Source organism: Apis cerana, linkage group LG4 (genome assembly GCF_029169275.1).
Source record: "Apis cerana isolate GH-2021 linkage group LG4, AcerK_1.0, whole genome shotgun sequence".
Taxonomy (NCBI): Eukaryota; Metazoa; Arthropoda; class Insecta; order Hymenoptera; family Apidae; genus Apis; species Apis cerana.
Window position 1 is genome coordinate 11866309 of NC_083855.1, and position 14567 is coordinate 11880875.

A 14567-nucleotide genomic window follows, 5' to 3' on the forward strand; every position below is an offset into this window, starting at 1 on the left:
TTTTTACTTTCGATTAAATGAAATTCAAATTATAACCTACTTTTGAATAAAACTTGAAATTAGTTACGCTAACTGAATATTTAATCACATTTTTTTTGGTACTGCTTGAATGCATGATCTACTTTATTCAAATTTGTATGTCATAGTATAAAAATTGATAGATGAAAGGAACAAATATAAATACAAGTACACCTACAATATAATTTTATAAATATAAAAATGAATTATTGAATTCGACAAAATATATGTACGACAATAATAAGGGATTCTTATTAAACCGTACACTTATATGATAATAATTTATTCAAGATGATGGTAGCCGCTAGAGCGGTTATACACTGAATACAAAGACGCGCTTTGCAAACTACATAATCGAAACAAATAAACGATACAGAAAAAAGTTTGATAAAAAAAAGTATTATTCGAATAATACTCGAATTATTCGAATAATACAAGGAGTGAATCGATGAAAAAGCGCGCCTGCACAGAATGTAAAAAAGAAATTAAAAAAAAAAGATGGAATAGGAAAGAAAGACATAAACGCATAAAGTTAAGAAGCAGTACGAGAGCGAAGGGGACAATGATGAGGGGATGAATCGTAGGTAGTAAGTAGAGTAGAATAGAGAATAGGCGTTTAATTTTCGTCGACTTCTGCTTCCTGTTCCTCGTCGAATTCCGCATCTTCGTCTGCGGTGGCTTCTTGATATTGCTGATATTCCGAAACTAAATCGTTCATGTTCGATTCGGCCTCGGTGAATTCCATCTCGTCCATACCCTCGCCGGTGTACCAGTGAAGGAAAGCTTTCCTCCTGAACATAGCAGTGAACTGTTCGGAGATTCGTTTGAACAGCTCTTGAATAGCTGTCGAGTTGCCGATGAAGGTAGCGGACATCTTCAAACCACGGGGTGGGATGTCGCAGACAGCTGTTTTTACGTTGTTCGGGATCCACTCGACGAAGTAAGAGCTGTTCTTGTTCTGAATGTTGAGCATTTGCTCGTCGACTTCTTTCATCGACATTCTGCCACGGAAAATGGCTGCTACTGTGAGATACCTTCCGTGCCTAGGATCGCAGGCTGCCATCATATTCTTTGCATCGAACATCTGTTGAGTTAGCTCGGGTACAGAGAGAGCTCTGTATTGTTGACTGCCACGAGATGTGAGTGGTGCGAATCCTGGCATGAAGAAGTGAAGACGAGGGAACGGTACCATGTTTACAGCGAGTTTTCTCAAATCGGCATTCAATTGACCAGGGAACCTCAGGCAAGTAGTAACACCAGACATCGTAAGAGAAACGAGATGATTCAGATCACCATAGGTAGGCGTAGATAATTTCAGAGTGCGGAAACAAATATCGTAAAGAGCTTCATTATCAATGCAGTAAGTTTCGTCTGTATTTTCTACCAATTGATGTACGGAAAGTGTTGCATTATATGGTTCTACGACGGTATCTGATACTTTAGGGGACGGTACGACGGAGTATGTATTCATGATTCTATCAGGATATTCTTCGCGAATTTTGGAGATGAGCAACGTTCCCATACCGGATCCGGTACCACCGCCCAAAGAGTGAGTCAATTGAAAACCTTGTAAGCAGTCACAGCTTTCGGCTTCTTTTCTGACTACATCAAGGACAGAGTCTACTAATTCGGCACCTTCGGTGTAATGACCTTTTGCCCAATTGTTACCAGCTCCAGACTGTCCAAACACGAAATTATCTGGTCTAAATATTTGACCGAAAGGTCCCGAGCGAACAGAGTCCATTGTGCCTGGCTCCAAATCGACGAGGATGGCACGTGGTACGTATTTTCCTCCAGATGCTTCATTATAGTATACGTTGATTCTTTCCAATTGAAGATCGGAATCGCCATGATAAGTACCGGTTGGGTCGATGCCATGCTCGTCACTGATGATTTCCCAAAACTATAATAAACAATAATTTATATTTTTAAAAAAATGTTTATACGATTTAATATTTCGATTTAATTTTTAATTTAATTAAATTTTCGATACGAGTGCGAATATTCAAAAAAAAAAAAATCGTACTTGGTGCTAGTCAATGCTTTCTCCTCACGATTACCCTCGCATCCGTTTTCAGTCTTCCGTATTATCGACCGAGAGGAACAGTTCGATGACCTCACCAGTGAATAGCTCGTATGTAATTAGTTGTAATACAAGCATTCATTATGACAACAAGAATAGAAATTTTTAAAAAATTTTTTTATTTTTATTATATATATGTAAAAATTTATAACAATAACTATGCATATTCATGTACTTTTTTTTCGTTTCTTTAAATCTACTTTTAAACAAATATAAATTATTAAGATTATTCACAAATTTTACGAGATAATAATTATTATTCGATTATCGTCAATTTGTTGTTTTATATACAAACGAATGCACGTCGCAGCATACGAAGTACATATATAATGCATGGTACAATGCGCCTTCCTTCTCTATTAGTTAGCGCGCAACTGCACGTACCTCTCCATAGTTCAAAGACCTTATAGTATATTTCTGGAAATCGATGCGTTCTCAGAATACCATCTATTGAGTGTGATATACACATGAGATATCTTATTATCCAGATAAAAGTTTACCAGTCAAGTTCTTTCCAAAGAAGATAAGAAGTAATAAATATTTTAACTAACTAATCAATGTGCCGCAATAATAGATAAAACGAATAGAAACATACGTATAATATTACATTTCGTTTGTCCTATTTACTCAGTAAATAATTCTTTATGTAATATAGCAATTTTTATCATTGCCATGATGTTCAAGAAGTATTTAATCCTAGGTCAGTAATGTTTACACATAACGTTTTAAAATATCTTCTTTTTTTTCTTTTTAACTTATTATTGTCTAGCTTAAATAACTTCTGTGTACACATAATTTTAATTTTATTGAACTATCCGATAATTAAAGTAATATTAATTCTAATCATAGCACACTTGCGATAACTATGATGCCTATATAGAAACGATAGGTTTATTAGCCAGCATAATCATATATGACTATCGTTAGTAGGAAGTGAATACTATACAATCTTACTACCTCCCACCACACATTGTACGATATATGTACAATGTCGTAGCAACATGAGTCACCAATGTCATCGCTATATATAGAAATGATGACTGCAATGCCAATCTTGTCTAATTAACATAAAACATTACACTCGATTTATGCATTTTATGCATCTCTCTCGACATTATATATAATCTATTATATTTATTCGATTTATAATTAAAATATTTATCAAAATAAAAATTGAAACAATATATCAATAATAATATCAATTCATAATCTATTAAATTATAGCCTATTTATTTATGAAAATTAGAAAAAAAAATATATTAATTTTCTTATAGAATTATTTTAATTGTAATAATTTTTCCTTTTAATATTTTTAAAAGAATAAAAAAAATTTTTTCGCGCCAACAATTTGAAGAAATTTTTTCAAAGTACGAATAATGTCTACACAAAATGGCGGACTAGAAATTTACATTCTGAAAAACGATCGATACTACATCTTGATACTACATCCATCTAGTTGTTACCAACGTAAAATAACTGGTCGAAGTAACGCAAAAGAAAATGGCGAAAGGATATCTTCTTTCTGTATTTGGAAATGTTTCACCATACTACGTAACACAAGATGTCCTTGGATTACTTGGATCCCTGAATGGATAATTGTAACTATTACTCAATCGTTCGATGATGGGTGAATTACGATAGAGTAATAATTTGAATAAAAAATTTGCATAAAACATTTTTGTCAAAGAATTGATAAGCATAATATAAGATAGGAACGAATAATTTAGGAAGCGAACATTGACTCAATGAAACAACCTTGAAAACTATGAGAGCGTAACTACACTGCATTACTTGCTATACGTACGCTATCCTCACAAGTCATTTGTTACGATAGTTATGTATATAATGTGATCAGAAAATATGAATGTTTTCATTCGCGAAATAAATTATTCATTGATTTATTTATTTGAACAAATTTCTAATTTTAATTTAAAAAAAATGATTATTTTAAGATAAAATCTTTAAAAAAAAAATAAATTCTATAAAGTGATATTAGTGATATTATAAATAATAAATATATGATTCAAAAAGATTAAAATAAACATGGAATTTGTGAAGAATCTAAAAGATTCAAGCAAAGAATATGTATATTCTAGAATGTTAATGAGAGAAAGAAGAGTAAGAAAGACAGGATCAATTGCGCGCGCAACTGCGCATTCGATTCCGTTGCTGCATCAACTAGTGTATCTCGACGCCGGAGATAGACCACGCCCTGCTCAGAGTTTAAAACATTTATGAATTTCTAAATAAATACAATTTCAAATACTTTTCCTTTTAAAAATTCAACAACATTCTCGATAAATAAACAAAAAAAAAAATTGAAGAATATACATTTAATATTTAACAACAACACTTCGTTAGAAAACATGGGTCGATAGAAAAAAAAACCGTTAAGTACCAGCCGGCCGGCTTGGTTCTGTCGCCATGACAGGTCTTCGACCGAGCGAGGTTGCCATTTTTTCACATGCCAACCGTACCACGTAGCTGAAGTATAACACGGTCTTTCGATGAAATCGATCGTTACAACATTTACAAAATTTAAATTATTTTCCACGTAAATAAGCCTTCGTAAATAATATACAAGAAAAAAACGTTCAAAAGATCAGTATAAATTAAATATGAATTTTTTTTTTATATATTTTCAAATTCTTTTTTTCCGTAAATTTTATATAAAAAAAATCTAAGATTATGAAATAAAAAAAAGGACATTTGAGCACATAACAGACACAATATCTATAAGAAACACTAACACCAAGTACGACGCCGAACAAAGAAGCGTTCATTTCCACGCGGTCGCGAATTCAATTATTTCGAACAGTTTTTCAACACTTACCTTTGCGCCAATTTGGTTACCGCACTGGCCAGCTTGAATGTGGACGATTTCCCTCATGTTGCTCGGTAGTTTTCTGGACTTTTTCGAAGTATACTGCGATTATCGAACTAACGACGAGATACACGCTAACTCGTCACGAGAGCCCAGAAACGAATATGCCCTGGAAGCGGCGTCCGTTACAGATTTTCAAGCTTCGGCACGACCGCGGGGAGCGACGTGGGGAGATCCGAATAGTGCTTGTGATTGGTCGACGTCTAAGCCCCGCCACCTTTTCACCAGCCAACGTCAGCAGCGTTGCCAACTGCTCTGTGATTCTGCGCTCCAACTTTTGCGGATGTGACATCGTTGACAAAATTTCGATTCGCCAAAATTGCAGGCCAATGCTGTCGACCCACGAATTCAATTTTTTTTTCGATATTCTTGAAATTTATCTCTTTATAATAATAATAACTCTGATGCAACAAATTTAATTATGATTTTTATTTTATTTTAATGATTAATCGATAATTAATGATTTCGAACATTCTTTTTCCAAACGTAAGCCAGTTAACCTATAAATAATTTTTATATATCTAATAGAATTTAATTCCAATTAATAATTTAAAAATTTAATAATCTGGTAAATTTAATAGTAAATATATGACATCATTGTTGCCAAACTAAAAAAGATTAATTGACCTATTTAACAATTACATTGAAATATATGACTATAGTACATTGTTTCTTAATTTTTATGGATTTTTTTTTAATTAGATTAGATAATTTATTAATTAAAAATTTTTTTAATTTATTTACATTATAAAATATAATAAATATAACATTTTTTATTTTTTTTCTGTTTATAGAATATAAGTATATGCTTATAATTAAATTTAAAAATTATATTAACATATATATTTTCTCTACCCTTAGCTGGATGATGGGTGTGCCTTAAACCCACCCTGCTTATTCGAAGTTGGCTGGGAGAAAAGTCGATACGTGAGTCACAAACGTACACACCCAAATATTGCGGATCTAATAAAAAATGCCTTTGAGACAATTGCCAATATTTAAAATATTTGAAATTTTACTTGGCAAAAATTTTTTTTTAAATAATATTAATAAAACAAAATTATTTTCATTTTTCAATCTTTTTACAAACAATACTGATTATTGCATATTTAATTACAGGTATTAATTATCGATTTTGATCATCAATAATATTGTGTATGCAAAAGTTTATGACAAATAAATTTGAGATAGACAATAATAATGCATGTTTGTGTGCATAGTTGTATGTAAAAGCAACTTACAAGCAGGAGAAAAGAACGGAAGGCGAACGAGTGGCGACAGGAGAGCAGGTAGGGTGGGTTACGCGTTGCAACGCGTAAGCCAGTCTTCTCACCGTTACCATGTATGGATCACTCGCTCTTCGTTTCGAAGGAAAAAAATCAGCCATGATAGTGTACACGCCCGCGCATCTCAGTGTGTGTATATTCTTCTGCATGTACTTGGTTAAGCGTGCAAACACTGTTTCGCATTGATAGACACGAGTCGCAGTATGCAAACATAACGGACCTACCAATAACGGGGGATCATATTTATTATCAAGGTAAATTCTAACTAAAAGAAGCAATATGTGTGCGTGTGCGTGTGTATGTATGTATGTATGTGTGTGTGTGCGCGTGTGTGTGTGTAAATCTTATATCATAATAGTTTTAAGCATTAACACTTTTTTAAATGAATTTTATAATCTATGCGAAAAATGAATTCTTAAGAATCGATTATCTTTTATTTGTTTTTTCTTTAGATATTAAAAGAAATAAAAATATAATATACTTAATTATTAATCAAATGTCTATCCTACGTAACATGCATAATAATGTATATTATAAATATGCTTGATACGCTGAAACGAAATAAAAGAGAATAAAATGAAGATGAAAAACTTTGTTTGCAAAAAAGAGTTGTGTATCAATTGCGTGAATAAAAACTGATTACGTGTCACGAGGTCGATTCGAAAGAATAAGACCGATACGACAATGCTCCACTCTGATTGTCCTTCGTTAGTTGTACAATTACGAGTAGAAACGCTCGCTGACATCACGTCCAATTTAGACGAACCAAGAACGAAGAGAAGTTCACGTACCAGTGTCGACGAAAAAGAGACTTCCGCATCGTTCCTATCTATCGTGATCAAAAATAATAGAATAATTAATGTCCAATTTGAACGATTACTTAATCATGGTTTACTATTATAAGCTTATTATATGCCGGTTTATGCTTTTGATTTCAGACATCCGTTGGAAAATTTTCGATCAGTTAGTCTCCTTTTTCTGAGATAATCGTTTAGAGAATTGGAGAATTTAGAGAATTAGATTGAAAAAACGCGTTTAAAGATATTTGATATCGAAATGTATATGATAAAATTGAGTCACGAATATTAATTGAATTTCGTTTTCACTGTTATCGAATATATTCTATGTATAAGTAAAGAAAGTACTTTAAAATATTATCAATTATCTTTACAATAATTAAATCTTTTGTTAAAAATAATATTATATGACTAAATAATAATTGATAACTTTTGTTGATAATGACAGATACGATATTTTATATGTGAGAAGGAACAGTTATGAGTCACGATATTATTGAGCTTCCCGAACATGCTTTCTTTTGTTTGTATATAAAATTTTTCTATGTATTTCGTAATTTTCATTATTCATATTTTTTATAATCTTAAAAATTCTGTAAAAGATTATGCTTCTCGTATCTTATAGCACTTAATATTAAATCATAACAATGAATTGAAGAAATTTGAAATAAGAATTATTTCCATCGATCTATTTAGTTGAGCATACAAACAAATAAAATAAGATAAGAAAAATATTAATTACACATTTATGCATTCGAAGGTAGATTAATACTATCGATGACATGAACATCGGCGAATGAGGATAATTTGGAAGAACCGAGTCGGAACGACGCGACAGACGTACCAAACCTTGCCCCGCCTCAACTTTTATTGATCCCGAGGACGTCGTGCACGACAAACACGTCTAAATATTTCCGCAGCCGTATATCCGTCTCGACGTGTCTCAATTACATAGAGCTATCACCCTTGAAAGTAATATCTTTTTTTTATAATTCAGATTCGAAAATATTTTATAACCTTATATTTTATAGATTATTTATTGCAAAAATATTCGAAATATCCCGTCGCAAAGATTTTCATGCGAGGACCAGTAGGGGTGGCCGAGTTGTATCGAGGACAAGATTTTGACATACGACTACTTTCTCGAATGATCTTGTGTGATACGAGTCTGAAAACGAGTAACAACGGAGCCGCAAGTTGCCGTAAATGGTGTCGTTTTCTACTTTGGACAGAGTACGGATACATCGCGGCGGAGTCGTGGATCAAGGGAATCAACTCGATAACGGTAGCTTCGAAATCTGATTGTGAGTCACCCAGTTGCTCTTCTCGATCTCCCCTCCTTTTCTCTTACGAATCCTGTTTTCTTTCCGTATTTCAATTTTTATCCTTATTTTTCTATTTCTCATTTCCCACATTTGTTTCGCTTTATTTTTTGTTTGCTCAAACATCGTCCATTCCTGTCAGGATTTTGATCATAGACTGGATAAAAATTCACAGATATTAAGCTTATCATTTGGACACGTTACAAGAGATTAGAAGTAGAAATTGTTTTAAAATTACAATTATCAATTAGAAAACTGAGAATATCCAATTCTGCGACCGGTCTGGTTATTGAGTAACACTTTACGGTGATATCATCGTAACACGATGTCGCATTTCCAAAACGGGAAAGACATTTACATATTCGGTTTTCGTTCGTATTTGTTTATAGAGTAACTTTATCTAATAATGTTCTCAGAAATTCAATAAAATGTGATTCGCGTCATCATTTTTTTAAAAATATTTTTATATTTTCATCACGTAGAATTTTACATGAAAGTGTTATTTTAAATGGTATTAAAATTTATCCTGTTCTTCTCAAAATTGCATATTTAGAAGATGTAATATGACTCGTAAAATATTTATTGCGAAAAAGAAACGCGATAAAAGAAGGTAAAAAATAAGGAGAGGTTCACACGATCGAATCACGAAGCAGTATGTCCATGTTTGGATATACTGCATTTTATATGTCACGTTTTCTATCCATTTCCTTTCGTTGTTTGTAATTGATTGAACTTGCGTAATATAATTTTTTAATATAATTTTGTACATCTGAAAAAAAAAATAGAAATTTATTAAAAATATATCGATGTTTATATGTTTAATAATCAAAACTCTTTTTAAAAATTGTTCACTTAAACATGATAGATTAAGTTTGACTTACATATTAGTTAAAATTAATGGTAAACATTTGTAGAGATTAGAGAAATATTCCATGAATATTTGTGCGAGTATTCTCGACAAGCACAATAAGTGGCACAAGACCACTTTCTATCTGCATTCAGATAATGTCTCGATGAATCTTAAGCATTCATTTGTTTCAAAGTTTTTTATTTTTATTTACCCTGTTATTGAAGCATATTTTTTACTATTGAAGCAGAAAATAAAATCTGAAAAAAAAAAAATTAAATAAAATAGTATAATATGTAATATATAATAATATAATATAATTCTATTAGTAAAGGATAAAACATATTTCATTGGTAAATTCCTGGCAAATGGTTCTTTGGGGCGTAGCCGAGACCAGGAACACGATCGATTTTCGTCCGAAGCGCATTGCAGGTATTTCGGATGGGCGGTTCTTGACGTTCGTAGTGAATTGTATTAATGTCGAAATGCTCATTTTAGAATGCGAATTTCATTTTTCTCCTCACATTAATTATATTGTGATTTTTACTTTATTTAATAATTCAATCAATAATATATATATATATATATATATATTAAAAACTAACGAATTCAAAAGATTGATTAAGGATTGATTTTCAATTCAAAAGACGGAAACGTTATTTGGAAGCGTCTTTTGCCGAAAGAGGTAAGCCTATGGAAAACCTTCATCGCCCACGTGATTTTATAGCTCCTTTCTCTGACTTGATTTCTGTGCCGGTTATCCCACGTGTGTCCTCTATGCTGTCAGCATAGTATAAGATAAATGGTGTTCAAAGATATAAAAAAAAAAAGTTTTTACATCTATGATTATTATAAGAATAAATATTTTAAATAAAAAAAAATATTCTATTATTATTATTATTATTATTCTATTCTTCTATTATTATTCCTAAAAGTTTACTATGCAATATATATTAAATTATATATTATATATATTTTTTTTTATATATTATATATTATTTTATAATATATAAATTTATTTTATAATATAAAAATTATAAAAAACATAACATATTTATGTATAACAAAAATTATATTGTAAATTATTTTATAATTATATTATATATATTTAATTATTCAATTAAGAATTTGGTAACGATATTATTGAATTCTTCTGAATATCGTAAATGTAAATTATGTGCACCTTTTTCGAAAATCTTTATCCTAAAAAAATTTTTTATTTAATATTGATTAATGTTTTGATTGTAAAATTGATTTTATTATCCTTACTTCGATCCAACAATATGATCTTTCAAGTAACTTGCATGTTCAATGAGTACCATCGGATCTTTGTTTCCTTGAATGATTAAACTAGGACACTTAATCTTCTTTAGCGATTCTTTACACAAATCATCGTTTTGTTTCTCGCAAATCCTCAAAATAGACTCTAACCAATCAAACGAAATCTTTCGTAAATATTCTTCTCCGTAAACTTTTATCAGTGGTTGTTTCATTTTTTCAGACCAATTATCAATAGTTCCGTATTCTATTAATATACAGATAGATAATTAGTACGATAATAAAAAATTATCGAAATCAAAATAATATATAAACAAACTTTTATAAATTTCTTTTTCTTCTGGTGTTACGTAAGCGTTTGCAGCAAGAGCAACCATTTTTTGAACATTATCGGGAAACATTGAAGCGAGTATTAAAGAAGTGATAGCACCGTCACTCCATCCTATTAATGAAAATTTTGTGTAACCTAAAGCTTTCATTAAATCACATGCCCAAATAGCATCACGTTGAAAAAAATCATCCGGATATGTTCTATCGGGTGGTCTTGATTTTCCATAACCTGGAGGATCCCATGCTACTATAGTGAATTTTTCTTTATCAAGTCCCTCTATTTGTGGTTTAAAATCTGTCCAAATCGTACCTGATGATATGATAATATTGTAATTATAATAATTTAAATTTAACATTTTTTTAAATAAGAATGTATATTTTATATTAGATAGTTTAAAAATTTTTATGATAGAATAAAAATTTATTAATATTGTTATACTTAATATGGTATATTTATATTTATCGTAAATTATTATAAATATATATACATAATAAAGATATTGTTTCATTCGAATATTAAAATTGATCGAATACGATTATGCAGTTATATTTTCAATAATCAACTTTCCTAGATAGCAGCACTTTCGCCAATTTACGCATACACATATATATAACACAATTGTGATTGTAATGTTACATCAAACGTGATCATTTTTTCATTAACTTACCTGCAGCACCAGGTAAAAGCAAAACTGGATTGCCAGTTCCAATTTTCAGGTAATTGATATTTACTCCATTAATATTAATTTTTTTTTCCTAAAAATAGAAAAATATGTATAAGTTTCTATTTATATTATTATCTTTACAATATAATTTGATATTACCTGTGAAATATAATTTTTTATTGTCGAAAAGATACGTGCATTCCGTGAGAAAAGATTAACGGTATGTGTTCGTCGAAATAGAAACATATTCACAAAATTTTCGTATAATTTTACTAATGGTTGACAGCTTATTTCTAATTTACGTATATTCTGCTAAATGCTACTCTTGTTCAAATGTTATTTATCTTTATAGGAATTGATAGAAAAAGAAATATAAAAATATCGTTCGTTCATGTATATCTATAAATAAAATAAAACAAGATAATGACATCATTCTCTCTTATCGCTATTATTGCATTCTATTTTCTAAAAAGAAACTGATAATATTCTGAATATAATATAAATATAATATAAATCTAATGATTTATTACGTATTGCAAGAAATTTAATTTTCTTCAAATATTTTCAATTAATTCAATATATAATATTATAAATTTTTTTATAAATTTTAAATTATATTTATTAAAGTTATTTTAATATTTATTAAAGTTTTATGATATTCAATAATAATATTAAATAAAGTTTTATTATTATCTATTTATTTTATAGATATTCATTTATAATATGAAAAAAATTTCATGTTGTAAATATTTTTTTATAAACATTCTATTTTAAAATAACTATAATTAAATAGAATTAATTTTTCATTTTTTCAACTATATATTGAAATTTAATTTCTATGAAGAATTTTCTAATTTAAATTTTTATATTATATCGTGTTTATTAAATCATTTATCGGAAAAATATCTATTATATCTATTATATCGAAATGAACGTGTCAATAAATTAAATAAAATTTTAAATCTACAAAAAACATTTCTATTCAACAAATTAAACAAAGTATATATGAAAATACAATAAATTTTACAACAATAGTGTTTAAAATATTTATTTTTTAAATATACAATAATCAATGACGTAACGTCGATGGTCACTGTAACTTGTATGGATAGAAAATATTAAAATATATCCAAAATCAATATGTATATATTATATATATTACTAAGAATAAAAATAAATAAAAGTTTCTGATAGAAGTTGACGATATAAAAATGTTTAATCTGCATATACAGTCTTAAAAGCATGATACAAATTTCTATACATCTTTAAGACAGACTGACGAAATTATGTAACAGACATGATTGTGATGAACAATATAAAAGATATTTGTATGTTGTTTTGCATGATACAGCATACAAGTGCAAAAGATAATAGAAGATTAAATTTTCAATAACAAAGTACATAAATTCAGTGCAGTTTGTTTTCTATATCCTATTCTTAATTGTAACATTCATAGAAATAAAAATAATGAACAAGATCATTATAAAAATGCACTTATCATGAATCTTGTTGGTCACCATTTAGAGCTCTGTGATATTCTTCTGTTAAATGTTTTTTATATTTAGTTTGATCACTCCATAGTTTTGCTGCTTGTGGATTGAGAGGACTTTCATTGTTAGGTTCTAAAAAAAATAATATTTATATTTTCATATTCTTATCAGCATATTCTACAACATTAAATATAATATTACTCACCACTAAGAAGAGATTGTATAGATAATAATATAGTACGCACATCATATAAAGCACTCCATTTATCTTTTAATATGTCCAAACAAATATTACCTACAGCATCCACATTTGGATGAAAACAAGGAGTAGCAAAACGTACAATTGGAGCACTATATGGGTAACTATGTGGAAATTCTAAAGTTAATTTATATGTAAGACCAGCATAAACCTGTAATAATAAACAAAATAAATGTTAAAATAAATATTATTTTTTATATTTATCAATATTTTAATTATGATAATAGAAGTATTACTGTATCCTGTGGTCCTATAATAGTTCCTATCCATTTGAATAAATTTTCTCCATCTGGAAAGGCAGAAACACCTTTCTCTGTACTCATCATTAAAACCATTAGCTCCTTTTGCAACCTATTATACAACATATATTTGTTTTTATTAATATCACAAAAAAAATAAATTATAAAAAAAATAATTATAAATCTACTATAAAATATGATTACAGTCATACAATTTAAAAATGCATTATTATTATATTATTAATCCAAACATTGTGAGTAGGTTATGTATTTTAGTATAGTTGTTATAATACAGTACATTCATTATATAAAATTTTAAAGAAAAAAATAAAAAATATAAAATAATAATAAATAATAAAATAGAAGTAAATAAATATACATGTAAAAAGATCAATCGATAATGTATATACTAAATGTTTGATAAAGTTGGCGTACCGTTTACTAACTGCATGGTTATCTTTTGGTATATTCTGTTTTTCTTCTGCAGCTTTACTTGGAGCATTTTGAGATGAATAGAATGGATTTATATTTTGTGCCATTCCGAATAGAAAGACACACGTGATTCTTAAAATTATTATTTTTCGCACGAAATTTCCGAAGCTTCGGTTTGAGATACAACAGTCACTGTGGAAATTTGAATGCTGGATCTTCTACCAACCGTCTTGAAAACATTTGACTTCAAACAGCTGTTGAAGGTGAAGCGTCTAGTTTGTTTAAGATGTTTAGTTTAATGAAAAATTCGATTATATAAAATTATATTGAAAAAATGTGTTAAATATATTTGTTAAAACATTATTATTTTCTTTAATTAAATGTTGAAACAATGATTATAAATTATATATAGACAAAATGATAAAGTTATCGTCAATCGACGAGCATTTTTAATAGTATTAAATTAATAGTATATCATATTGACGTTGAGTTAATTCATAAGAAGAGTGAAAGAATGAAATGTGTACTTTTTAAAACACAATTTATAAACTAACTATAACGCTATTGCGTTATCTAATCATTTATAAATTTGTTATTAATTGACAATTATTTATTAGTTATTTTTTTACAATTAAAG

The 14567-nt window shown here is 29.1% G+C and overlaps 3 protein-coding genes across 4 annotated transcripts; all 3 read right to left on the bottom strand.

Moving 5' to 3' along the window:
• Window positions 1-285: 285 nt before the first annotated feature.
• On the bottom strand, window positions 286-6369 carry LOC107993924 (tubulin beta-1 chain). Of its 2 annotated transcripts, XM_062074286.1 has the most exons (4): window positions 6227-6316; window positions 5841-5948; window positions 4935-5317; window positions 286-1921 (listed from the first exon to the last, which is right to left on the bottom strand). In XM_062074286.1, exons 3-4 carry the CDS (start codon window positions 4989-4991, stop codon window positions 635-637), a joined length of 1344 nt encoding a protein of 447 aa, XP_061930270.1. In that variant the 5' UTR covers window positions 4992-5317; window positions 5841-5948; window positions 6227-6316; the 3' UTR covers window positions 286-634. The 2 variants fall into 2 exon arrangements, with proteins under 2 accessions (XP_061930270.1, XP_016906091.1); XM_017050602.3 differs by lacking the exon at window positions 5841-5948 and having other exon boundaries at window positions 6227-6369.
• On the bottom strand, window positions 5697-11804 carry LOC108000161 (valacyclovir hydrolase). Its single transcript, XM_062074287.1, has 7 exons — window positions 11670-11804; window positions 11514-11601; window positions 10835-11155; window positions 10507-10762; window positions 9272-10440; window positions 6227-9159; window positions 5697-5948 (listed from the first exon to the last, which is right to left on the bottom strand). The coding sequence occupies exons 1-5, from the start codon at window positions 11754-11756 to the stop codon at window positions 10350-10352; spliced, it is 843 nt and encodes a 280-aa protein (XP_061930271.1). The 5' UTR covers window positions 11757-11804; the 3' UTR covers window positions 5697-5948; window positions 6227-9159; window positions 9272-10349.
• Window positions 11805-12707: 903 nt separating this feature from the next.
• LOC108000163 (ubiquitin-conjugating enzyme E2 C) lies at window positions 12708-14067 on the bottom strand. The gene is made up of 4 exons (XM_017060367.3): window positions 13934-14067; window positions 13496-13610; window positions 13206-13410; window positions 12708-13132 (listed from the first exon to the last, which is right to left on the bottom strand). Exons 1-4 carry the CDS (start codon window positions 14035-14037, stop codon window positions 13008-13010), a joined length of 549 nt encoding a protein of 182 aa, XP_016915856.1. The 5' UTR covers window positions 14038-14067; the 3' UTR covers window positions 12708-13007.
• Between the last annotated feature and the right edge of the window lie 500 nt (window positions 14068-14567).

Excerpts from the sequence above, each read along its gene's own strand:
- LOC107993924 (XM_017050602.3), bottom strand. The coding sequence starts at position 4,991 with ATGAGGGAAATCGTCCACATTCAAGCTGGCCAGTGCGGTAACCAAATT. Across the intron at positions 1,922-4,934 it reads GTAACCAAATTGGCGCAAAG|TTTTGGGAAATCATCAGTGA; the intron begins GTAAGTGTTGAA and ends TGTTTATTATAG.
- LOC108000161 (XM_062074287.1), bottom strand. The coding sequence starts at position 11,756 with ATGTTTCTATTTCGACGAACACATACCGTTAATCTTTTCTCACGGAAT. Across the intron at positions 11,156-11,513 it reads GCTTTTACCTGGTGCTGCAG|GTACGATTTGGACAGATTTT; the intron begins GTAAGTTAATGA and ends TCATATCATCAG. Across the intron at positions 10,441-10,506 it reads GATCATATTGTTGGATCGAA|GATAAAGATTTTCGAAAAAG; the intron begins GTAAGGATAATA and ends AAATTTTTTTAG.
- LOC108000163 (XM_017060367.3), bottom strand. The coding sequence starts at position 14,037 with ATGGCACAAAATATAAATCCATTCTATTCATCTCAAAATGCTCCAAGT. Across the intron at positions 13,411-13,495 it reads TTATAGGACCACAGGATACA|GTTTATGCTGGTCTTACATA; the intron begins GTAATACTTCTA and ends TTATTATTACAG. Across the intron at positions 13,133-13,205 it reads TATACAATCTCTTCTTAGTG|AACCTAACAATGAAAGTCCT; the intron begins GTGAGTAATATT and ends TATTTTTTTTAG.